Source organism: Myotis yumanensis, unplaced genomic scaffold (assembly GCF_028538775.1).
Source record: "Myotis yumanensis isolate MYYU_CA2020_CCGP unplaced genomic scaffold, mMyoYum1.0.hap1 SCAF_8, whole genome shotgun sequence".
NCBI classification, from domain to species: domain Eukaryota; kingdom Metazoa; phylum Chordata; class Mammalia; order Chiroptera; family Vespertilionidae; genus Myotis; species Myotis yumanensis.
Window position 1 is genome coordinate 29,490,863 of NW_027223759.1, and position 24,329 is coordinate 29,515,191.

Genomic DNA, 24,329 nt, shown 5'->3' on the forward strand with positions numbered 1-24,329 from the left:
ATTAATAATTTATGTCATGAATGACATCATTAATAATCTATGTTCTGATGTGAAAATCCTTTGTACCCCTAGAGAACCATAAACTTGGGCAAGATGCAGGAGAGAAGGGGAGAGACGAAGAGGGGCCTAAAGTAACTGACAATTAGTTGCAAGTTCTTATAAAATGTTATTTTCCCTCATAGAAATGGTGCAATGATATTGAATTTAAAGTCAGAAAGGGTTTGGTGGAAATGTTCAGAGAAGACATATTTCTAAAAAAATAAATCACCTAAGGGAAAAAGTGTGAATTATCTCAACATTTATAAGTTTTTAAAAACATTTTATCCACTCTAATTGCAACTATTATCTCTGTATGAAACTATTTCTGGCTTTTATGTAGATATGCCATATAAACGCATGTTGACTAACTAAGAATGAACTTGGGCAAAATCCCTAAAAGCAAGAACAGAAAAGTAGTTCATAGTATCCATCCTAAGAAAATGTTGAATGAATCCAGGCTATTGTTTAGAGAACACTGCTCATACACCCTGGCAGGCTAGGGGAAAGGAGGCCAGAGTGTTCTTATGAGCCGAGAAGACCTGTGGGAAGGACCTGGCCTTGGGGTTGTTGGAAAAGGCTTCATACCGAAGGGGAGGGGCTGTCAGCAGGAGGAGGCTGGAGGTTACCATTGGCTGCAGAGGCTGAAAATGGGATGAGAAGTAGCTAGCCAGAGAGGCTCACTTTGACTGAGGACCCCACACCATGGTATAGAAGAGAAAGAATCACCATTGGGAATCTGCTCCACCTAGAAGATGCAAACATCATATTACATCTGCCTTCAGCAAGGATGATCTTTCCTGCTCCTTATATCTCCTCCCAGCCTTTATCTCTCTAACCCTGGAGGAGTCACAGGCAATCTGGGGTAGAGTGCAGTGATTAGAAACTTTAATTCCATCTGCAATCTTAAATCCCCCTTATAATGTAGCTTAATATATCCATAGGTTCCAGGGATTAGGGCCTCTTTGTGGGATAGGGGGTGTTATTCTGCTTATCATGTTTGATAGAATGAGATTGTTCTTTGGAGCTGAAAATAACCAAAGGACTTTTTAAAATTTGAGACAAGACAAAATACAAATCTAAACCAAAATGAGATAACACTTCACACCCATTCGAATGGCTATAAATATATATATTCGGAAGATATATATATCCCCAGAAAAATAGCAAGTTAAAGAGGATGTGAAAGAAATTGGAACCTTTGTGAGACTGTAAAATGGTGCAATTGCTAAAGAAAACAGTATGATGTTTTCTAAAAAAATTAAAAATAGAACTACCATATAATCTCAGATTCCTATTTCTGAGTATATATCCAAAAGAATTGCAAACAGAGTCTAGATGAGATATTTGTATATACATGTTCATAGCAGCACGATTCACAATAGTCAAGAGGTAAAAGCACCCCAAATTATCAATGGATGAATAGATAAACAAAATGTAGTTTATTTTTACAATAGACTATTATTCAGCCTTCAAAAGGAAGGAAATCCTATCACGGTCTACTTGAATGAACCTTGAGAACATTATGCTAAGTGAAATAAGCAAGTCTCACAAAAACAAATGCTGTCTGACTCCACTTACATAAGGTATCTAAAGTAGGCCAATTCATAGAAACAAAAAACAGGATGGTGGTCACCAAGGGCTGAGGGGAGGGGGAAAATGGGAGTTGTTTAATGGCTATAGTTTCAGATGAACACTTTTTTCAGATGAAAATGTTCTGGAGGTCTGTTTCACAACAATGTGAATATCCTATATAATAAAAAGGTTAGTATGCAAATTGTCTCCTTGACTGGGAATTTGACCAGGGCGCAGGGCTGGCCGGCCAACTGCCCTCAGCCCCTCCCCCCCAGCCAGCCTGGCCCAATTGTCCCGAACAGGATGGGCTGGCCGGACCCCACCCATGCACAAATTCTAGTATTTAACATAATTGAGCTGTACACTTAAAAATGGTTGAGATGTCATATTCTATGTAGGGTTATTTTTGGTCACAATTAAAAAAGAAAAGAGCAAGAGACAAAAGTATGGGGTTCAAGATCTCACCCAAGTTTTTATCGGAGGACAGGTAAAGCTGAATCTACAAATGGGGTTTGAATGGACCTGGGGGAAAGAAGAAAGTTGTTTCCTACTCACATCCTATCATGTTCTGCTATTTCAATGTCGTGGCTAGCAAGGCCAGTATTCATTATTAAGGTTTGTTAAATGAGGTCACATGGGTGGGGCCCTAATCCAATTTGACAGCAGAGGGAGACATCAGGGATGAACATGCAGAGGAAAGACCATGTGAGGATACAGCCAGAAGGCAGAGTCAGCAAGCCAGGAAGCGAGAGCTCTTACCAGAAACCAATTCTCCCAATACTTCTAGTCTCCAGAATTGTGAGAAATAAACTTATGTTGTTTAAGCCACCCAGTCTGTGGTATTTTCTTAAGACAATCCTGGCAGGCTAATAACACCGGTTTTCTGAGTCTCACTTTTTTCAATTATTACAATGCTCTTGGGACTCATCCATGTTGTTGCATTTATCAGTAGTTTGTTATTTTTCATTGCTGAGTAGTATTCCATTGCATGAATATACTATAGTTTGTTTAATGATTCACCTGTTGATGGACATTTGAGTTACTTTCAGCTTTTGACCATTACAAATAAAAGCTACTACGAACATCCTGTGTAAGTCTTTGTATGGACTTATATGTTTTTCATTTTACTACCTAGGAGAGGGTTGCTGGATCAAATGATAAGCATAGGTTTAATTTTATAAAAACTACCCGACTATTCTTCAATATGGCTGTACCATTTTGCATTTCCATTAGCCATGTATGAGATTTCTAGTTGCTCAGCATCCTTGCCTACTCTTCGTATTGTTAGTCTTTTAACTTTTAGCTGTGGTAATAGGTATGCAATGCTGTCTCACTGGGGCTTTCCTTTGTATTTTCCTGATGACTAGTGATGTTGCACATCTTTTTATGTGCTTAATTTGCCATGTGTATATCTTATTTGATGAAGTGTCTGTTCAAATCTTCCGTCCCCCCCACTTAAAAAAATTTGGGGTCTTCTGATTTCTGAATTATTGAGTTATAAGTTTTAATATATATATTCTGGATTCAAGTACTTCATCAGATATGTGTTTTGTAGATATTTTCTTCTGGTCTTGGCTTGGTTCTTTAAATTTTATTTATTTTTTATTTTTTTATTTTTTTTTGGTCTCAGGTAAGGAATTTTATTTATTAATTCTTTCTCCTCTCACAACCCAAGGAGCCCCTGCCACCCAGGGAGCAGCCACTGAACATCTCAACATCTACATATGTCAGCGAGATCAAACATGGGTAGGCAAAGAAACCCCCAAAGGAAAGAAAAGGAGGACTCGCCAGAAAAGCAGCTAAGTGAGACAGAGATATGCAACATGACAGAAAAAGAATTCAGAATAAGGTTCCTAGAGTACATGCACCACATGTTCAAGAAGCAAGAAGAAACAGATGAAAAACTCAACTACTTATGCAAGAAGCTAGAAGAAACAGATGAAAAAATCAACAACTTAAGTAAGTCCCAAGAAGAAATGAAGAGTGACATAGCTTCAATAAAAAACTCCATTGAAAGTATCAACAGTAGACTGGGAGAAGCGGAGGACCGAATTAGTGAATTAGAAGACAAGGAAGCAAAACACACTCAAACTGTACGGCAAATGGAGAAAAAAATTAAAAGACAGGAGGAGAGCCTAAGGGAGCTTTGGGACAACATGAAACGAAACAACATACGAATAATAGGGGTGCCAGAACAACAGAAAGATGAACATGGATTAGAAAACCTATTCGAAGAAATAATATCAGAAAACTTCCCTGAGGTGGGGAAGAAAAAAGTCACACAAGCCCAGAGAGTCCCAAACAAGGTGAACCCGAAAAGACCCACACCAAGACACATCATAATTACCATGGCAAATGTTCAGGATAAAGAGAGAATCTTACAGGCTGCAAGAGAGAGACGGAAAGTAATTCTTTCTCCTCTCTATTTCTTTTTTTTTTTTTAATTAAATCTTCATTGTTCAGATTACATTTGTTCCTCTTTCCCCCCCCCCCAACTCCCCTCCTCCCAGTTCCTGCCCCACCCTCCGCCCTCACTCCCCACCCACTGTCCTCATCCATAGGTGCACGATTTTTGTCCAGTTTCTTCCCGCATCTCCCACTCCCCTTTCCCCCCCAAGAATAGTCAGTCCATTCCCTTTCTATGTCCCTGATTCATTATGATCACCAGTTCATTCTGTACATCAGATTATTTATTCACTTGATTCTTAGATTCACTTGTTGATAGATGTTTGTTGTTCATAATTTGTATCTTTACCTTTTTCTTCTTCTTCCTCTTCTTAAAGGATACCTTTCAGCATTTCGTATAATACTGGTTTGGTGGTGATGAACTCCTTTCTTTAGCTTTTCCTTATCTGTGAAGCTCTTTATCTGACCTTCAATTCTGAATGATAGCTTTGCTGGATAAAGTAATCTTGGTTGTAGGTTCTTGGTATTCATCACTTTGAATATTTCTTGCCATCCCCTTCTGGCCTGCAAAGTTTCTGTTGAGAAATCAGCTGACAGACGTATGGGTATTCCCTTGTAGGTAATTGAGTCTCTTTCTCTTGCTGCTTTTAAGATTCTCTCTTTGTCTTTTGCTCTTGGCATTTTAATTATGATGTGCCTTGGTGTGGTCCTCTTTGTATTCCTTTTGTTTGGGGTTCTCTGTGCTTCTTGGACCTGTAAGTCCATTTCTTTCACCAGGTGGGGGAAGTTTTCTGTCATTATTTCTTGAAATAGGTTTTCAATATCTTGCTGTCTCTCATCTTCTGGTAGCTCTATAATTCTGATGTTGGTGCATTTGAAACTGTCCCAGAGGCTCCTTACACTATCTTCGTACTTTCGGATTCTTTTTTCATTTTGCTTTTCCAGTTGGGTGTTTTTTGCTTCTTCGTATTTCAAATCTTTGACTTAATTCTTGCGCTCCTCTGGTCTGCTGTTGGGTGTCTGTATAATATTCTTTAATATATATATTCTGCATTCAAGTACTTCATCAGATATGTGTTTTGTAGATATTTTCTTCTGGTCTTGGCTTGGTTCTTTAAATTTCATTTTCTTAAAAGTATCTTCAAAGAACAGATGGTTTTAATTTTAATGAAGTTCAATTTATCCAAAATTTTCCCTTGCAGTTTATGTTTTTTATGTCTTATCTTAGAAATTTAACTCAAGCTCTCTTTATTAGTTTTCTGTTATTCTCATCACAAATGACCACCAATTTAGTGTCAGAAGACAACACAAATTTATTATTTAACAGTTCTATAGGTCAGAATAGATGAAGAGGAAAAGTGGGTTCTTTGGTTGGTTTCTCAGCTCTGGTTTCTCTCAAGGCCCAAACCAAGGTGTTGGTTCTCTGGGTTCATATTGAGAACCTTGAGAAGAACCTACTTCCAAGGTCATTCAGATTGTTGTCAGAATCCTTTTTCTTGCGGTTGTATGACCGAGGTCTCCATTTCCTTGTGGGGGCTGCCCCTCACTCCTGGAGGCCTCTCTCTGATTCTTGAATGTGGGTCCCTTACTCTTAGAGCCAATAAAAGCACATGGGATCCTTCTCATGCTTGGAAACTCTAATTTTTCCCTCTGCCACAGATGGAGAAAGTTCTCTGTTTTTAAGGGGTCATAAGCTTAGATTAGGCCCACTTGGATAATTCAGAGTACTTTCCATATTTTATTTTATTTTTAAAAATAGAGAGTGGACATCTTTGGGAATTCTTTGCATATGATATCTAATTGTTCTAGAACAACTTGTTGAACAAGTTAGGTGTTTGATTTCTATCATGATGAGAAATTATGATTTTCATAGTTTCTGAACAAACAGAACCATGACTCATGCTTCATAATTGTTATTGCTGATTTCATGGAAAATCCTATCACATTTTTGGCATTTACAAAACATCTTCTTTTCTGGGAATTTTTAGGAGTGGGGCATGTGAAACTCCATTTCCGTCCTCACTTTCTACACACATCCAACATTCCAGATGGCCAAGGAATCCATAACTTAGTGGCCAATTCTATATTTATGCTACTTAAAGGCAGAGCGAGCAAATCATGGGCCAGCTCTTTGGCTGCTTACAAGTTTCTGCCTCTTGTCTGGATTGTCACTGAGGCTGGACCTTGGGATGGATCAAGAATTTCCACCCTGGGAGCTGGGGGAGGGATGGGGTGAGAAGTGAGGCAGGAATGATGCCTTGCTGTGAATGTCTCTGAGAAAAACATCACCCCTCTTTTAAAAAAGAGTTTCCCACAGTAAAAACTGTATCTAGGAAAATAAAGAACAGAAGGTGGCCAGTCTCAGAAATTCTACCCTCCCAGCTTTCCTTAGTCCCCAGTTGGCTCACTCCCTGAGAAGATGGTCTCCTCTGGGCTGGGAGTGGTCACTGTTCTCTTTGAGGATCCCCCTGCCTGACCTTAGCCAGGGTCATGGATCTGGTCAGCCTGTCAGGAGCTGGTTACCTGTTCTGTAGTGGGGCCAAAGCATGAAGCATGATGGGACCTCAGCTCCACAGGCACAGAAGGGCAGGAGGGTAAGGAGGACCTGGGACAACTCAGGTCAAGGGCAAGGAACTCTCACTTATCTCAGGCAATGGCAATGACTTAGCTTTATGAGCGGCCACTGTGTGCCAAGCACTTTGTATATGTGATTAGATGAAATGACACTTCTTCCCTTCTGAGAAACTAGGATAATTGATTTGGGGCTGGGCACCCTGCGTTATCTGTCAGTGAAAGAAAACTTTATATACTCCAGGGCCAAGGGCAGGTGTTCTTTCAGCAGAATAAAGCCCAAGCCAGGCTGAGTAGTTCTCAAGAAATAACTTGTGAAATAGACCATGTTAGTTAAGTGGAAGAAACCTAGGTTGAAGGACTCAGCTAAATAGAACTATAAATCTTTCCTGGGGATCAGGAGCAGGAGTCAGAAGGAAATTAATTCTTCAGGGTAAGGTGTGCTTTGGTTTTAGATTATTTGGGGAGTGAAGTGGGAGCCCACCACTATACACCCTTTCCTCCCTCCCTTGGGTACAGTGTTCCTTCTCTCCAACCCCCCACTTCACCCCCTAAAAAGCAGAACAGTGGGAATTATTCTTTGAAGCACTTAGAGGAAAAGGGGTTGTTCTGCTAGGGACATTCCTTTCCCCTCCTGGTACTGGGTCCCTGGAAGGTGGGTGTTCCCAGTGCTTCTTTCAAGGTGTGGCTGTCGCTGCTTCACTGCCAGCTTGGGGCCTCTGGTCCTCAGCTCTGGGCCCCTCCTGTCTTCACTTTGTGTTTCTCCATGCAGCCACTGCAGGAAAGCATTTCGGTCTGGACCTGTCAATAGTCTGGCTCCCATGATGTTTACAACTGCCTGTAGCCTGAATATAATGGGGGTGCCTGGCAGCCAGCTCAGGGCGATTTCACATTGAAATAGAATACCAGCTCATCATCCAAAATAGCTTCAGCACGAGCACCTAAAGGAAACATCTCAAGTCTCTCAAGATTGGCTCCTAGCAAAGCATCTGGAAGATCCTCTCCACTCACCCATCACTGAAGTCCTGTTGACAGCTGCTCAATAATAGTCTTTTTTTCCTCTCATATGCTCACTCCGCACCCCCCCCCCCCCCCCCGCCCCAAACCTGGCCCACACCGCTGCTTTTCCTCTTAGTCTTCCCTATCTCCTTACTCTCAACTCCTTTCTCTTCCCAGAAGCCTTAAATTTGTTCCCTTGTCAAAAGGTTAAGTCAGACAAAAGACCAATCTTATCTTAGTGCAATGGATGCCAAGCCTAACAGTTCCCAAAAAGGGTCCTCTGGCAAACTTGTTAAAAACACCGCTTCCCGGGCATCAAACCTAGAGATTTTTATCCAGGGTTGGGAATCCCAGAATCTGCATTTAAACAAGCTCCCTGGTGATTCTGAAGTGGTTGACCATTTTGTAGGGAAGCAGGATTCCACCCCAAAATATGTCTCTTTGGCATGAGGATTCTTTTAGGCTGATTATTTTTAGGAAACAAAAGGCTCTGGAAGAACTTCTCATCTCCTCCTTAACTGCCTAGAACGAATTTAGATGGAGGGCCTGTTTTAGGAAGGAGCTATCACCAGAAATAACTACAAAGAATGTGTGGGCTAGGTGTGGTGGGCTTGGGGTTGGGCAGGGCTTGGAGATCTAATTCCTTTCTGTGTCCCATTGTCTCTGCAGGGCAGGGCAAACATTTATTTACCAACATTTGCCCTTCCCATCTTCCTCTGCATTGCCTTCCTCCCCCAAGTCCCAGCCCCTACCCCCTTCTCCTTAGTTCAGAATGGCATATAAGCCTCAATTACATGACTGTCTGTGGGATCCCATAATCTTATGGAGCCTCCTTATGTACAAAGTTAAGTTTGTTTTTTCTCCTGTTAATCTCTCTTGTCAGTTTAATTATTAGACCCTGAAGGGCAGAGGAGAAAGTTTTCCTCCTCAACAAGTTTGATGGGAAGCAGACAGATGTGCAACCATCTCAGAGGACCCCTCTATAAACATCATCTTGTCAGGTTTACTTTATTAGGACCAAAGACCCTTCTGGCAGTGAGGACCTGATCCTTGGCCTGCAGCATCCTGGAGAGCAGGTCATGTTCTTGCAAATGGGAGGGTCAGTAATTCAGGTCTGAGTGAGCTGTTGGCCATCTCCACGTGGCTGAGCCTACCACGTGTCCACAACCTGTTTGATGAAAAACTAGACTGCACGGCCCTCTTTCCCCCGCACATTGATGAATGCACCTCAGTTGTTGCATTATGCTAGCTGTGAGGTCCCAAGCTTGTGATACAGAAGGTACCTCTGCAAAGGGGAGGCAGGGATTCATAGGTGGAGGGGAAGAGATCAACCAAAGAACTTGTATATATATATGCATAACCTATGGACACAGACAATAGCGGAGTGGAGGCCTGGGGTGCGGGGTTGGGATGAGCTATAAGGAGTTAAAGGGAGAAAAAAGGGGTCACAGGTAATACTTTCAACAATAAAGATTTAAAAATTAATTAATTTAAGAAAAAGAAGGGACCTCTGGCCTCTGTCCCAGTAAGAAAATCCTCGCTTAAAGTTTTTCCAGACATAAGCACATGCCTAACCATGACAGTCCAACTGGTTACTCTTAGCCAACCTGATCTGGTTTTTGGTTGGTGCTCCTGTTGCTGGATGGTCAATCACAGAGTCATTGAGAGCAGGTTGCCCCCCTTAAAAGCCCTCTCTACTTCCTTCTAGTTCCCACTTTCACTATCTTTACTTCCTTTCTGTCTCTGGAGCGGGTCCACACTGCCCTCTGGTGGCGGAACAGCATTGCACAGTTGCCTGCAGAAGTCCATCATGCAGCTAATCTCGGAGCCTGACTCTGCCCGAGCCTGGAAAGCACCCGAGACAAGTAGTACTCAGCCCAGAATCTGATTGCCAATGAAGTCTACCTCTCCTGAGGGCAGATGTATTTGACCAGGGGACCACACCTTCCCAGCTCCTAAAAATGTGTTTTCCAAGGTTGAATTTTGGTGTCAGCTGGAGGGGGGGATAGATTCTTACATAGAATTCCTTCAGGCATTTTTCTGCAAAGCTTTTCTTTGTTCCATTTTTGCAGCTTTAACATTGCAAGCTTCAGGGAACCATTGTTGAGTCATTTATAATCTCTTGTCTCACAACTTGGATGGAGGCAGCCCTGAGTTGACCTGGGCTCTCAGCAGCCCTGGCCAGTGCAGGAGGGAAGGAATAAAACCCAGCTGGATCAGGAAGAGAGAAATAGCCTGGGTACAGGACTAGAAGAGATTCCTAGGGAGAGGCAACTGGCATTGTCTGCCAGGCTGTCACTTACACTGGTTTCATTAAGAGACATTAGTGTGTAAGGAGGTGTGCATCAGAACTGGGTGGGCCTGGGCAGCAGGAGACCCAAAGAGGGTGGCCTGAGCCTACAGCTCATAGGGAGTGGGGGAAGGCCAGCTGAACTCAGCAGAATAAACCAAACCCTGCTCTTGGGGGTGGAAATAGTTTGAAAACCAGAAAAGCAGTACATACAGCAATAAAAGGGAACCAAAGAAAGAGACGGTCTCAGAGATAGGGGTCTTGGTTGTCATGGCAACCAGACTGCTAGTGGTTGAGACTTCCCACTTAAAAGAAATAAATGACTCTTTAGTGTTTTTATTTTTATTTTTTAGTGATAAAGCAATCAAGACCCATGATGGGGGGAAGGAGGGGGAGGGAAGGAGGGAGGGAGGGAGGGAGAGAGAGAGAGAGAGAGAGAGAGAGAGAGAGTTACTTTAGCTTACCAGTGCCAGGATGAAAGGGTCACAAATGGATACAAGATCATGTAGACCACAGCAATTCTGCCCACTGGGAACCAGTAGGGTGGGAGATCTTTTATCATAACACTCTAGGGAGAGAAAGCTTTAGTGCTCCCATTAGAAGAATTCGGAAATCCAAAGATAATCCCAAGAGAATTATTATCTCTAGGACCCACCATTTTCTTTCATAATGGCACCAGGAGTGGCAGTCTTTAAGGCCATATTTGCCGTCTTCTTATATAATAAAAGAAATTCTGTTTCATTATATGCTTTTCTTAAGTGCTCAAACTGCCTCTGCCCTTTTCTGGATCATAGGTGAAGTCAGTCCATGTCACACTTCACATTATTGTGGAAACACTTGTAAATAGGACCTAGGAGATGTCTATACATTTTCAATTTATCATCCTGTGGCACTAGGCACCTCCACGGAAGCTCCAGCACACTATCCCTTCAGTTCCTCACTGGGAGACTGGGAGATCCTATTGGACAGCCCTGCCTGGTTATGGGGGAGAGACGGGCTGTGGAGGTGTCACTCATTCTTTGGATTGGTCAGCTTGGGCTGCCCTAACAAACCCACAGACTGGGTGGCTTCCACAACAGACCAAGGTGCCAGCTGATTCAGTTACTGGTGAGTGCTCTCCGGGCTTGCAGATGGCCACCTGCTTGCTGCGTCCTCACATGGCCTTTCCTCTGTGCCTGTGTGGAGAGACATCTCTGCTGCCTCTTTCTCCTCTTACAAGGGCACAAATTTGACACAAATCAGGCCTTACCTTTTGGACCTCATTTAATCTTTTTTTCCCCCTCTTTCTTTTCAAGATTTTCCAATATTGCTGGCAACATGGGAGAGCAGTAGGTCATCCATAATTGGGTAGAAAGATAAAGATTACATGGGGAGGTAGGCAAAAGGGATAAGAACAGGTATAATGGTTACAGGTTACAGGCAATGTGGGCTTGGGGGTGCAAAGGACAGGCAACTGACCTCATTTCACCTTTAAATGTCTTCTTATAGGCCCTCTCTCCAAATATAGTCACATTGGGGATTAGGGCTTCAACCTATGAATTTGGGGGGGGGGGGGGACCCAACTCAGTCCATAAAAATCCTCCATTGACATTAAATAAGAATGAAAACTCGGAAACACAGATCAGGACAACTTTGTAAGTTGCAATGACCTTTTTCTATTTTTGTGTTGAGAAAAGGAAAGTATTGTGATGAAAAGCTTATATCCTTTGAGGCTTGGTTAATAGATAGCAATTTGCATTATTAAAATGCTGAAAAAATCATCCAGTTTAAAATATTGACATAGAATTACAATCGTTTTAAGTTAGTATATTTAAGTCTCATACTAATGACCTAAGAGGAGGAGTGCTTTCTGGAACTTTCTTCTTCTTTTTTTAATGATAAATAGGGAGGACAGAGAATAGGTAGTCAGCATATGGATAACAGATGTTCTTGAAAGTGAGCCCAGAATAAATGGATCACAAAGATTTAATGGAACTGAAAAAAGAACCAGTTATGTATATTGAAAGGGCTCAGTGTGCCAAGCAAGATCAATGGTAGCAATATTACACTGAATCCTATCCTGTCAAAAATAACTAAAGACATAGCTACAGAGGTAAAGGGGAAAATCCTATACATTTCCAAACACTAACAAAGAGATAGAATTCTGGCTGACCTCAGACTTGAGGGTTGTAGAACAAAATGCCCCAAGGCAGTGGAACAAAGTCTAAGTCAACTCTGAAGGTCAGAAATTGTGATAAGATATACACTGAGTGGCCAGATTATTATGACCACCCATCAGTACAATGAAGTGAATTAGTTATGCAAATAATAATAATAAAACCGTGAGAGTATTTGCTTAGGAAGTTTTCAATATTCAGTATTTTTGGAAGTGTCAATGAAGTACTGATGGGGTGGTCATAATAATCTGGCTGGTCATAATAATCTGGCCACTCAGTGTATATTGTAGTACAATACATGGTTAATGATGAAAACAATAGAGGGCGTTCTGTGTATGCAAAGAAAGCATACCACCCATGTATTCTTCTTTAAAAATTACTTAAAAATATAATTCAGTTGACTGAAAGATGGAACAAAAATGAAGTATGGAAAAGTCATGCAAGAAAAGACCAGTGGGGAAACTTGAACTGTAAAAGCAGAAATACATCACTATTATTTTCATGACTATGGATTATGATATAACACAAAATTTGATGTTACCAAATAAATAACTGATGTAATAAAAATAACAAAATAATGACATATAATATAATTAAATACAATTAAAATAATTAAGTAGAGTAAAAAATACAAATGTTAGTAATATAATGAATAGCAAATAGACAGGAATTAGGGAGCTGACAGGTACAAGAGGGATACACACTTTAGTTTAAACATGTGGCACATTAAAGGTATTTTATTTTTGGCTCTGGCATTTAAAACAAACATTACAATGCACTTGGAAAACTTTCAGGTAAGTACTAGAAGAACTAAAAACTGTTACAATGCTTCTAGAATAGAAGATAAAAATAAAGAAATATAGGCCAAAAAAGAGAGAGAAAGTATTCAAAATGGAAAAAATAAAATGAGACTTAAATAAGGCCGACTATAAAAAAAACAAATGCAATGGATTACTTCTTAGAAAAATATAAAAGTTAAACTGATTTAAAAAAGCAATAGAATATCTGAATAGTCTAATCACCATGAAAAAAAAACCACAGAGAAAACAGTCATAGTTCCTCTCTAAAGGACTCTAGACTATATAATTTTATGACTTTAAAACACTATATGTTATTCCAGAACATAAAAAATGGTAGAAAGTCTTATGAGTTATTTTACCAAGTAAAGATAATCCTATGCCTAACTATGGCAAAATACAAAAATTTATAGACCAATCTCATTTATAAATACAAATGTGAAATCCTAAAAAAAATACTATCTGCAATAGTATACTAAATATGTAACAAACAAAAATAGATTCCATACAAACTTAGAGTTTAACTTAATAAATTTTTCATAGTGGTATGAGTGTACAAAAGCCCAGAATATGAAAAAATTTATAGGTTAAGAGCCCCAGGCTCTCCAATGAATAGATGGCAAGGAATAAAGTTGGCAAATTTACAGAATAGAAAGGGACTTAAGAGACAGAGTAGCCAAATGCAGTGTGTGGAACTTGTTTGAATCTTGATTGAAACAAATCAATTGTAAAAAGATTTATAAGAAATGGGGAGAATGTGAACCATGATGGCTATTTAATGGTATTAAAGAAGTATTCAATTTTTTAAGTGTGAGGTATAATTTTTTAGTTGCAAAAAAAAAATACTAAAAGGAGGTGGAAGGTGTGATGATGCTATGAAGGGCCTGGATTTGAATCAAGGGGACAACTGATCACCTCCCAGACTCACTGGCAATCTAAGGATGACCAAGGTCACATCATCTGAATCCTGAAGTGGAGGTGCCTCAGCCCTTCCAGAATGGGGTCAAGGAGGAGCCTGGAGACTGTTCTCACTGGCTTCATGAAAAATAAGCACTTCTTTGAGATCCTTTTCAAATTTTGCCTCTAAATCCAGTCCTATCTGACCCAAAGCAGAAGCCTGAAAGAGAAAACAGCAAATGCACAGATATGAAGAGAGAAATAAAGAAATATAGGCAAAAATAATATGAAAGTATTCAAAATGGAAAGAATAAAATAAGACTTAAATAAGGCCATCTCTAAAAAACAAATGCGATGGATTACTTCTAGAAGAGATCTTTCCCTGGGCCTCCCCTAAAATCTTCTCCCTTAAAATCCTTAGGAAGGAGGACCCAGTGCGCTCTCCCTTCCAGGAGCTTGCACAACCCGTGCCTTTCCTTTCTGTCCCCCTCCTCTCCCCTCCCCCAGGCACCTTACCAATTGCTTTCTCACTCCTTAGCTCCAAGGGCCCCTCCTTTATCTCTAGAACATGTTTCCTAAACCCATTTCTTTCAGGATTACTTCTTCTACCTCTATGATTTACCATTTATAAAGTTTCTCTTACAGTTTGGACCTTGGCTCTGAATTCTTTCCTAGCCAGAACCCAAGTACCCAGGATGCTGAACCCAGGTTTGGTCTGACCCCACCAGTCAGACACCTGATGCTGTTCCCGCTGCCTACAACCTAAGGACATCGGATTAGGACCATTCAGTCACTCCAGCACTCAGGCAGAATGGGTGGGGAGATGCTGCTGCTACACTGAAATGGATGAGACTCTGCCTGGTTGGTAACTTGGACCTGACAGGTGGTCTGCACTGAAGAGCTGATTCTGATCACTGCGAAGCCAAAGATTGGTGTTACATACTGGTAGGTAAAGTAAAGGCATTTCTTGAAAGCCCACTCTTTGAAGGAAAGATGAACCTCCTGTTCTCCAAGGCTAAGACTGTCAGGCGTGAAGGCATTCCCAGGTCCACTCTGCTACCTCCAGCTCCATGTATAGACACAATTTGTGGCTTGTGAACATGCTGAATTGTGGCATGCAGGAGGGAGGGAGGCTGGGTGAAGGTGAGAATCTTCCTTAGCTACCTCCCCAAAAATGTCTGTATAAGTTAGAGTAAAAACCAGGAGATACTCAAGAAACCAAAGTTAATGATGTCTTGGGGTGGGGGGAGGGGTAGAAGGGATCAATTGGGAAAAAAGGGGGGACATATATAATACTTTCAACAATAAAGATTTAAATTGAAAAATACTCCAACTAATTGTCTCTCCCTCCAAAGGAAGGTGGAAGACAATAAGAGCTGAGGACAATTTTGGATGATGTTTAAGTTCACTGGGAAATTTGGGTGTCGTAAGTCCAAACATGCGCATCCTGGAAGTTTAATTTATTTCATCTTGTTTAATTAACTCATCTATTTCTATATTCCTGGGGCATGAAGAATAATGGAAACATAAATTGCCCTTCTTCTCAGTTTGAACAAGGAGGCTGGGGGAAATGGACTGTCTCAGTGGGAGCAGCCTGCCAATCTGGGAACTGAGGTGAATTTTTTTCAGGCACCATTTACAAGGATCCTTCTTCCCTGTCCTGCGTGTGGCTCTTTTTGACATTCAGCCCTGTAATCCTCGTCTTCTGAGAACAATTCTTGCAAAATCTTGTCATCCCAGAAATTAGGGGAAAGTAGAATGCCGTAGACCAATTCCAGCATGTCATAATTTCAAGGGTTTCATCAAAAGGTTGATGAGACTTGGGGACTCAACAGGGTTGAGTCACACATGTAGTCACCTGTTGGGAATGGCTAAAGGCATTTCCCCAAACCTGAATAGGAAACTGATTGTGGCTGCCAGACAGTTAAAGGGCATCTTAATCTACATGTTATTGCCTCCTACTGACCAAACACCTGTACAGCCGTAGGCTATTCCCCAAACTGACAATGGTTCTGTACCCTTTGAAACCTTACCCTTTGAGGTCTATTATCTCCACCTTGCCTTAGGACAAATTGTGTTAGTAAAAGCAAGGGTCTTAGACAAGGAGGTACTCTTCAGTTCCTTTAGCTGAAGGTCCTCTGACCCCCAATGCCTTTCAAAATTATATCTCATCTCCAGACTCTTTATTAGTCTCTGGATTTCTATGTCATGTACACGCAGCCCCTTTTCCAGTTTCCTGAACCCTTCTTGATGCTGGGACATGAACCCCAGCATAAATGGACACCCAAAGTGGGACAAGAGCACCAACAATAAATGGCATCCCAAACTGGGGCTTTCTGAACCCTGGAAACACCAACAATAGTAGAAAGGATGTGAGAAGGAAGCAGGACATGTCCTTTCTACTTCACCTTGTAAAAAGTTTTATGGTTGTGAAAGATCAGGCGTATGTCCCGTACAAACCATTCCACTGTATACACTTTCTCAGTCAGCCTTTCCTTCACCAAGTCCAACCACATGGCTTCCTTAAAGGGCTCGCCATAATCTCGAATCTAGGGACAAAGTCATCAAAGGCATGGTGTCAGCACAGCCATCATGACAGGATGGATCCAACTTAAATATAAGGCAAGTCTTTATTTCCAGGGTAATGATAATACCATCTGACACCTAGATGCCAGGCTTTGTTCTGAGAACTGCCATGGTAATAACATGCCACAACAACCCTATGAGATAGGTACTATAATACCTACCATTTTACAGATGAGGAAACTGAGGGAGGGAGAGGTTAAGTAACTTATCTAAGATGTCACAGCAAAAAAGTGGTAGAGCTGGGACTTAAACCCATAGTTTGGCTCCTGAGTTTGAGCTCTTAATCTGTAAACTATCCTTAAGAAAGACATTGCCCTGAAGAGACAGTAAAACTAGGACCCAAGGGAGATGAAGCTAGAATAGTGGGGTGGAGTTGGTCCCACTCCAGCACCTGCAGCTAAAGGTTCTGCTCCCTGCAGACAGTAGCCTCTGCAGGACCCATATTCCGGGTTTCCAGACTGAGTTTTTCACCAGAGAGATGACTGGAGGATGAGAATCATCCAATGTGACACTTACATTACTTGGGATCTTTGCAAAAAAGGCACTTTGTGGATGACAGTAGGTCTTCAAGAGGAGGAACTCACATTTCTGTAAAACATCAAGGGGGTTTTAAAGGGAAGTGCAGCAGGTAGACAGTGGAGAGAGCCTGTGTCCAGACAAGCATGCATGTGCAGGCAGACACACAGGCCCTCCAACCATATTTGTCAAAGTGTCCTGAAGTGGGTTCAATTCTGTTCAGACTCCATTTTTGGGCACTGAATTATGGTCCTCTGAAGCCAGATACCCTTAGGTGCCTGTCCCCTGAGCCTGTGATTGTTGACTTCTCACATGTGAGCAGAAAGGAGAGATCTTGGGGTTTGAATCTGACTCACCAGCTGCTCCTCAGGCCCCATCTGCCTTGTCAGGACCTCAGATCCCCTGAGATACTGCTGACTTCCTGAAGACTCCTTCATCCTGCAGAAGGTGCAACTCCATGGGCTCCTGGGAGGTTCGGCATAGGTGAGCAAGGCAAGACCTCAGCAACAGCCACCATTCCTACGGCTGCCACTGTTCCTCCTTGCAGGAGTGGCTGGTGGGCACAGCCAAAGCTTGAAGGGGACACTTCCCAGTCTCCAAGACCCCTAGGTGGGGTGTGACCTAATGACCCTCCTCCCATGGAGGGTAGCAACTGGGGGTCAGTAGATGGAAAGTGGTGTCAGGGTGAGTGGTGGGCTCCCCTTTCCCTGTCTGAGCTGCTGGAGCACAAGGAGCCCTGAGTGTCGGAGGCTGGGCCTTAACCCCTGGGGGTCTTGGGCCTCATTAGCCCGTTGAGAATGTAGCAAAATGAGGGAACCAGGCCATGTTTCCTGCCTTTTCTGAATAAGCACAGAACACAGACCACTGGCATTTCCCATCTCCATCCCCCTTGGACAGGAGTCTGTGCTGCAAACCTAGGAGAGGACATCTCCCTGGGGCAGTGGCAGCCTAGCCTCACAGACACAGGCTGTCACCGACACCAGAGGGGACAGAGGATGTGCCCCATCAGGTTGCTCTGAGCACACCTATGCCCACCATGCTCATGGGGCCTGCTCTTCCCTCTGGAACTGAGGGACAAGAGGCAAAACCTGGAAGAAGGTGTGCATGAGGCTGCTGTGTCTCACTAACCTTTTAGCTTCCATGGGTGGGATGTGACAGTCCTCATGAAAGGCTCGTGGACAGGCGTCACAGCAGAGCAGCTGTCCCTCTCTGCAGCACACCTCACATTCATTCGAGTTTTCCCACTGGAAGAGGAGATAATGTGGGCACGCCTGGCATCAGCAAGATCCGCTGAGCACTAACACTGTGGGGCTCTGGGACACACTGTCCTTGCCTGTCCCAGAAGGGACTGGGAGGTCATGGAAGCCTTTTCTACACAGTATGGTTTGAGGACCAGTGGCCTTAGCGTTGTCAGGGGGCTGGTTAGAAACACAGACCTACTGAATCAAACCTGCATTCTAAAGGATCCCAGGTGGTTGGTATGTGAAATTTGAGAAGACACGGCTGTAGGCAACTCCCTCCTTTTACAAGTCTGGGAAGACAAAATGCTTTGATTCCTGTAGACTCAAAGCAACTTAGTACCTGAGCCAGACTGGCACTCAGGCCTACCTGGGGTCAGAGCTGTTCCCACCTGCTGGGTGCCATCCCAGGCAAGCCTGTGGACCACTCAGAACTGTCCCTAAGGCCATGGCTGACAGACAGAAGGACACAAAGAGCTGCTGTGCAAGGGTCATTGTGTGGGCTTGAGACTCATATGGATTTTTCTTCTGGCTTTAAAATGGGATCCAGTAAATTCTGCAAATGATTTAGGTGAGGAACCCCATCTTCACTGCCGAGTAAAGCACTGGTTCTGCTACTGGTGTCCCCCTCCCCCTTCCCCTCTCCCCCCCAGACAGACAGCATGGGCTCCACATGGACAAGAGACCACTTTCTGTGTGCTGAAGGTAGGAGCCAGGAAGTGGCATTCATCCTTCTGTGCCCATCTGTGGCATTGTCCCCCACCCCCCCAGACAGATTGTGGTGGGTAAAAAGGTGGGAAACAGATCACTAGGAGCTGGAGGAAAGGATCCAAGGAGCTGGAACAGGCCACCACCCTCAACTATCCACAACACAAGCATGAGGACCTGGGTAAAGGCTTAGCGAGGGAAATGTTTTTCCATTCTTAACACTGGTCACTCAGCCAGAGTGAAAATTCCCTTTGATTTGGGGATGGTGTTCATCTCTCTTGTAACTGAAAGGAGGCTTCTCAGCAGCTCCCTCCATTGACTGGGCCCCAGGACTTCATTAAAGAGGGATCCCTCCACCCTGAAGTCCGGTGGATCTTTCTGGCCTTCCCATCTTGAATTCTCCAGTCTGCTTTTCTTTGTCCTTGGGGTTGATATTCCATGGCCATTCTTGCCCTCTGACTGGATGCCTGGCCTGCTATGGAGCAGGGTACAGATTTCAAGGTAGCCTAGACCTACCCACTCTTCCTAGTTAAGACTCTAATTGGATCCAGAGTCCTGAGCCACCAGTACCCTCCCATCCCCATATACTCTGAAGTGAAATTGTTTCAAGCACACATGATATGATATAAAAATAACAGAGAAAGGACATACAATTCCTCAACCCCCTGATCTCTAAAAAGAGTCTGACTCTGGTTTTGTGATGACCACTGACAGTTTCAAGCCCCACCCTCCCTCTTACCCTCTTGCCACATCTGCACAAGTTGATAAGAAAGCAATGGGTTTATAAAGATAATATATATTTTTAAAGCTATGGGTTCCTTCTCTCAGCCCTAGTAGAAAGTCCAAACCATATAGGCCCTGCCCCAGCAAGAGAATTCTCACCCTATTGCTAACTGTCCTCCTCAGCCCCACACTACATTCCCTTATAGTAGTAACTATTGCCTGTACACTAGGCCCTTGGAGATGGAGGCTCTCACAAGCTCTGAGCCAGGACTCTGCATCAACCACCCATTTTGGGAAGCCACAAAACACGTTTGCAATATCGGCATCAGGTGTCTTGATGGTACACACGTACAGAGTTCCACACCAGTGGGACTCAGTCTACTGCAGAACAACAGTGATGTCTAGAGTGATGGGGCCGGGGAAAGGCCTGTGTTAGTCTATTTGAAGTCAGAACTAGACTTCATTCTCATTATCCCAATGTGGCTCCTTCTAGGTGGGATGGAAGGTCGGATCAAGTGAACTCCTGGCTATCATGCGCTGACATGTGGCACTACGTACGAGTAAGAAGAAACTATAATGTTGGGGCCATGAATTAATGATCTGGATTTTAAATATCTTTATTGTTGTTGTTTTTCTGGTTACAAAAATTTCCACATGTACATAAATGTGTAATATGGAAAGCAAATTTCTCGTATAATCCTGTCCCATAATAGCTAGTTCTTTTAGATTTTTTAAAGGAATAGGCTTACATATTTACATAAACAAAACATAGTACTACAAGTTTGAGTTTCCAAAGGCTTTCCTGACCTCAAAACCTGTGTGTGGTTTTCCATTGACTGAAGAATGAATCTTCACCTATGCTTTTAAAAAATACCATTCTGTAGGTGTCTTAGGTTATTTTATAATACTGATGGACATTTGTAGTTTTCCCTAATTTTTTTTTTTGCTATTACAATGAGCATCCTATACATATCAAGGTGTTTCAAATCAGTATGGAAAAGACAGCTTATACAAGAAATGGCATTGGGGGACCATTGTTTCACACACTTAGAATGGAGCCAGCCAAGGGCCAAGCTAGCCTACAGGGCAAGATGGGAGTGACACCATTGCCTCTGCTGTAGGCTCAGATCTAATGAGAAGCCCATGAATGGGACTTGTGTCTGGAGGAAGGCATGTAAGCAAGTAAAGAAGGCTAAGGAAAAGCCTTCTGGTATAGCCAATAGACTGCCATTTTCACCTGGAGGAGGCTCTGCAGACACAAAGCTTAGTTCAAACACATTCTTCCATTCTGATGCACTTGATAAAAAGTATGTTGAGTTAGGATGACTTAGTGTTCAATCAAGGATCATCATCTTTCCTTTTCTGTTCTTATCTATTTCAACACCATATTTACTTTTCAAACTAGAGCACTCAATTTCTAACACCCTGTGTTTGCCATCATCCAAATATCCAGATCTTTGTTTACAACATATACATCATCAGCTCTTGTCCTGATCTTTATTCTAAAGAGTTATTTGCCCCCCTCTCTCAAATCAGCCATGAAAATAATGTTGGCATGTACAGGTATCAGAACACTAAAACAGTCAACATGAAGACGCAGTGTCTAAATGTGAAGGTCACTCAGAGCTGGGAAACTCCAGGATTCAAGGATGAGCCTTTGAACATGAAAAGTTGGCAACTTGGTGATTAAAAATGTGGTAGCAATTCACTTTCTATTTACCTCTCTCTTGAGACTTATTCTTGAAGGACAGAACAAAAGTCCTTTCTGAAAGAGAGAAGAGGTCAATGAATTAGGTTATTCTGGATACTTTTCTTTTGTAATTATCAAAGTTTTCACTTTCTAGTGAATGTTTGTACCTGGACATCCTACTGGGTCTCAAATCCTAGGTGTCTAAAAGAAAAATGAGCTCCTTTCTCCAATCAGTTCTTCTTCTGGACTTGATAAAATCACTTTCCCTATTACTCAAATCTAAGACCTGTCAGTCTTTTTTTTCTCAGTCCCTTCCCCACCCACTTCTTTTCATTTGCATTTCTTCCTCTTTAGATAAAATCCTATGGTTTCATCCCCGTGATAATTTCTGAGTGTAATTGAGAGGCTTTGTGTTGGGATCACTAGGACCCTAGTGTGTTGCTCACAGGATGGAATAGTATGCTGGGAAGTACAGAGGAGAGACTGACCATGGACAGAATGGCCTGGAAACATTTCAATGAGGGGTCAAGATGGAACAGTGTCTTGAGGAGCGTTTAGCGGGTGGAGGACACTGGGAAGCTATGGTTGAGGTCTGTTTTCATCCAGTTTCCTTCTAGCCAACCCTACCTAATACCACCAAGGAAAGCTACTTAAATCTCTCCTGACTTCAAAACCCTTTGCTTGCACTTAAAGTTCTTCACTATCAGCACCAATCTGCATTTTTAGCTTTATCACACACACCTTTTTTTCTACTAAGGTTTACCTCTTTCTCAATCATGTTGTGGAATCCTAATGGGAATTTCTTCACACTTCTGTTATTGACATTTCCCTCATCCTTCAAGGAATTAAACCCATCACCTATCTGCCCCTTGTCCTTATAATACCTCCATCAGCCGTTGTAGGGTCTGTCCTTTGCAACGCACATTCCGCTTCCAGTCCTTTGATTTTGTTCCTCTTCCTTTAATTTCAAATTCTCTTGGTGTGAACCAAACTCCCTCCTCATTCTGAATGCACTTCTCTGAGGATCCTATAAAACAAAAACAGCCCATCCCACCATCTACTTCCATCCTCTGAATTCACCCTAAACTCCAACCCCCAGATTGTGGTGTTCTACCTTTCTGGGTTCAGGGAGACTCCCTGGGAGGCAGAACCAGTAGCAGACTGAAGGAAGCCCTAAAACCTGCCTGAGTGGTGAGGGGTTGGGAGAGAATTGGCATTTTATGTGACACCTTCATGTGGCAAGGACATGGTGATCAGTGTCCTAGGGTCCATGGATGGATGACGCCTTTGGGGGAGTGGCTGCCAGGTGTACCACAGCAAGGAAAAAGTTTGAAAATTCCTTTTTAACAAACACTTTCCCCCCTTTTTTCTGCAGCCTGTTTTGCAGGGTTCATTTCCTGAACAATTACACACCTGGGTACATTCCTCCCTTCTTGTGATTCCTTGGTTAGGGCAGGGGTCAGGAACCTTTTTTCTGCCAAGGACCATTTGGATATTTATGACACCATTCAAGGGCCATACAAAATTATCAACTTAAAAGTTAGCCTGCTAGCCCTAACCGGTTTGGCTCAGTGGATAGAGCATTGGCCTGCGGACTCAAGGGTCCCAGGTTCGATTCCGGTCAAGGGCATGTACCTGGGTTGTGGGCACATCCCCAGTAGGGAGTGTGCAGGAGGCAGCTGATCGATGTTTCTCTCTCATCGATGTTTCTAACTCCCTATTCCTCTCCCTTCCTCTCTGTGAAAAATCAATAAAATATATTTTTAAAAAAAGTTAGCCTGCTTTTTTGGTCAATCACTTAATTAATTCAGCCATAATGCCTTGGTAGGGCCAGACCAAATGATTTTTCAGGCCTTATATGGCCTGCGGTCTGGACAACCCCCACTCCTGGTCTAGGGGTTCCAAAGAGCAGAAGATCAAGGAACTCACCTTTTTCCATTTTCTCCTTATGTAAAATCCCTGTCTCCCCACCACAGGTCACAGGAAGTGTAGGAGACTGAAAATCCACAGTATCATCTTCGGGTTTTTCTGAAAGTGGACGAAGAGCACAGTTCGTTACTCAATCCTTATTCTCTCTCTCTCTCATGAATCCTCCTTTCCATGAGCATAAGCAGCACACCTTCCTTTACCTGGTGCAGGCAGCTCACTGAATCATGGGGACCTTGTGTCCCCAGTACTTCGGAAACGACAACCCTGCTGCTAAGGGAGGGAAACAACTTTCTGAAGTGTTCCCCCAAATCTTGTGTCTGGCTCAGCCTTCCTCACTTATTTCAGCAAACAAGGCCTTTAAGGGTGGAACCCTGCCTGGAGCGCTCCAATGTGGATTGGGTCACCATTAGTAACTGTGAGCCAACAGGAGGAGCCTGCTATGAAGTGAGCAATTAAAAAACACAGAGAAAGCACTGTGGAGGAAATGAAAAGAAAAGCCTCACAGAGAGAAGGAAGAGCAGAATGGGAAAAAAAAGAAAAACCAAAACAATTAACAATGGGAAGACTAACTCCAGGAATTCTTACAGAACATAGGGAAAGGGCACTAGGTGAAAATTATATAGAAAGACAATACCTGGGGAAAGATCTGGGAGCTTTACGATCAGCACACACATTGTACTGTTTATTTTCACAACAATCTGTGAAACAGGGAAGGCAACAATGATTCCCATTTTATAGGTGGGAGGCAGACTTAGATCTAGAGAGAATTCCTGGTGGTCACCACATTTTATGAGGGGCAGCTGGCTTTGGGATCCAGACAAACCGTCTAGTCTAATGCTCTTCCCATGCCATCCAAAGGGCCTCATCAAGACTCCCTAATATAATTAGAATTGATAACAGTACAGGGACACTGTTAACTCAGAAGGCAGAGCCAGGGTGGAAATGTTAAGGAGGCAGGAGAAGCTGATGCTGGTGGATAACTGTCAGTGTTTGCCTGGATTCTTGCCTACACTAGTGTTTTCTAAAAAGACCAGGGATTTTTTTTTTCTTTAAAAAATGAAGAACTTGAAATTTGAACACCTAGGTTTTTAGCTCATGCAAGTTTTTTTCTGTTCTAATTAACTGTAAAATGAGTTGAATCATACTTACTTGATGGTTAAATGATAAAATGTAGAGCAAAGTGATTTGACAATTGTAAAGTGATGCACACAC

The 24,329-nt window shown here is 42.6% G+C and overlaps 1 protein-coding gene across 4 annotated transcripts in view; it reads right to left on the bottom strand.

Annotated features, from left to right (window-relative positions):
* Positions 1 to 12,695: 12,695 nt before the first annotated feature.
* SP110 (SP110 nuclear body protein) overlaps positions 12,696 to 24,329 on the bottom strand; it is a 34,663-nt gene continuing 23,029 nt past the window's right edge. Inside the window, exons 13-20 of one of the 4 annotated variants that reach the window (XM_070422355.1) lie at positions 23,118 to 23,216; positions 22,073 to 22,215; positions 21,219 to 21,263; positions 17,958 to 18,073; positions 17,186 to 17,294; positions 16,830 to 16,901; positions 16,136 to 16,276; positions 12,696 to 13,947 (exon numbers count right to left, since the gene is read on the bottom strand). In XM_070422355.1, the coding sequence (XP_070278456.1) occupies positions 13,834 to 13,947; positions 16,136 to 16,276; positions 16,830 to 16,901; positions 17,186 to 17,294; positions 17,958 to 18,073; positions 21,219 to 21,263; positions 22,073 to 22,215; positions 23,118 to 23,216 (839 nt within the window). In that variant the 3' untranslated portion in view covers positions 12,696 to 13,833. Of the gene's footprint in view, positions 13,948 to 16,135; positions 16,277 to 16,829; positions 16,902 to 17,185; positions 17,295 to 17,957; positions 18,074 to 21,218; positions 21,264 to 22,072; positions 22,216 to 23,117; positions 23,217 to 24,329 lie in introns of those variants that run through there. The other 3 variants (XM_070422356.1, XM_070422357.1, XR_011472405.1) reach the window with 3 other exon arrangements.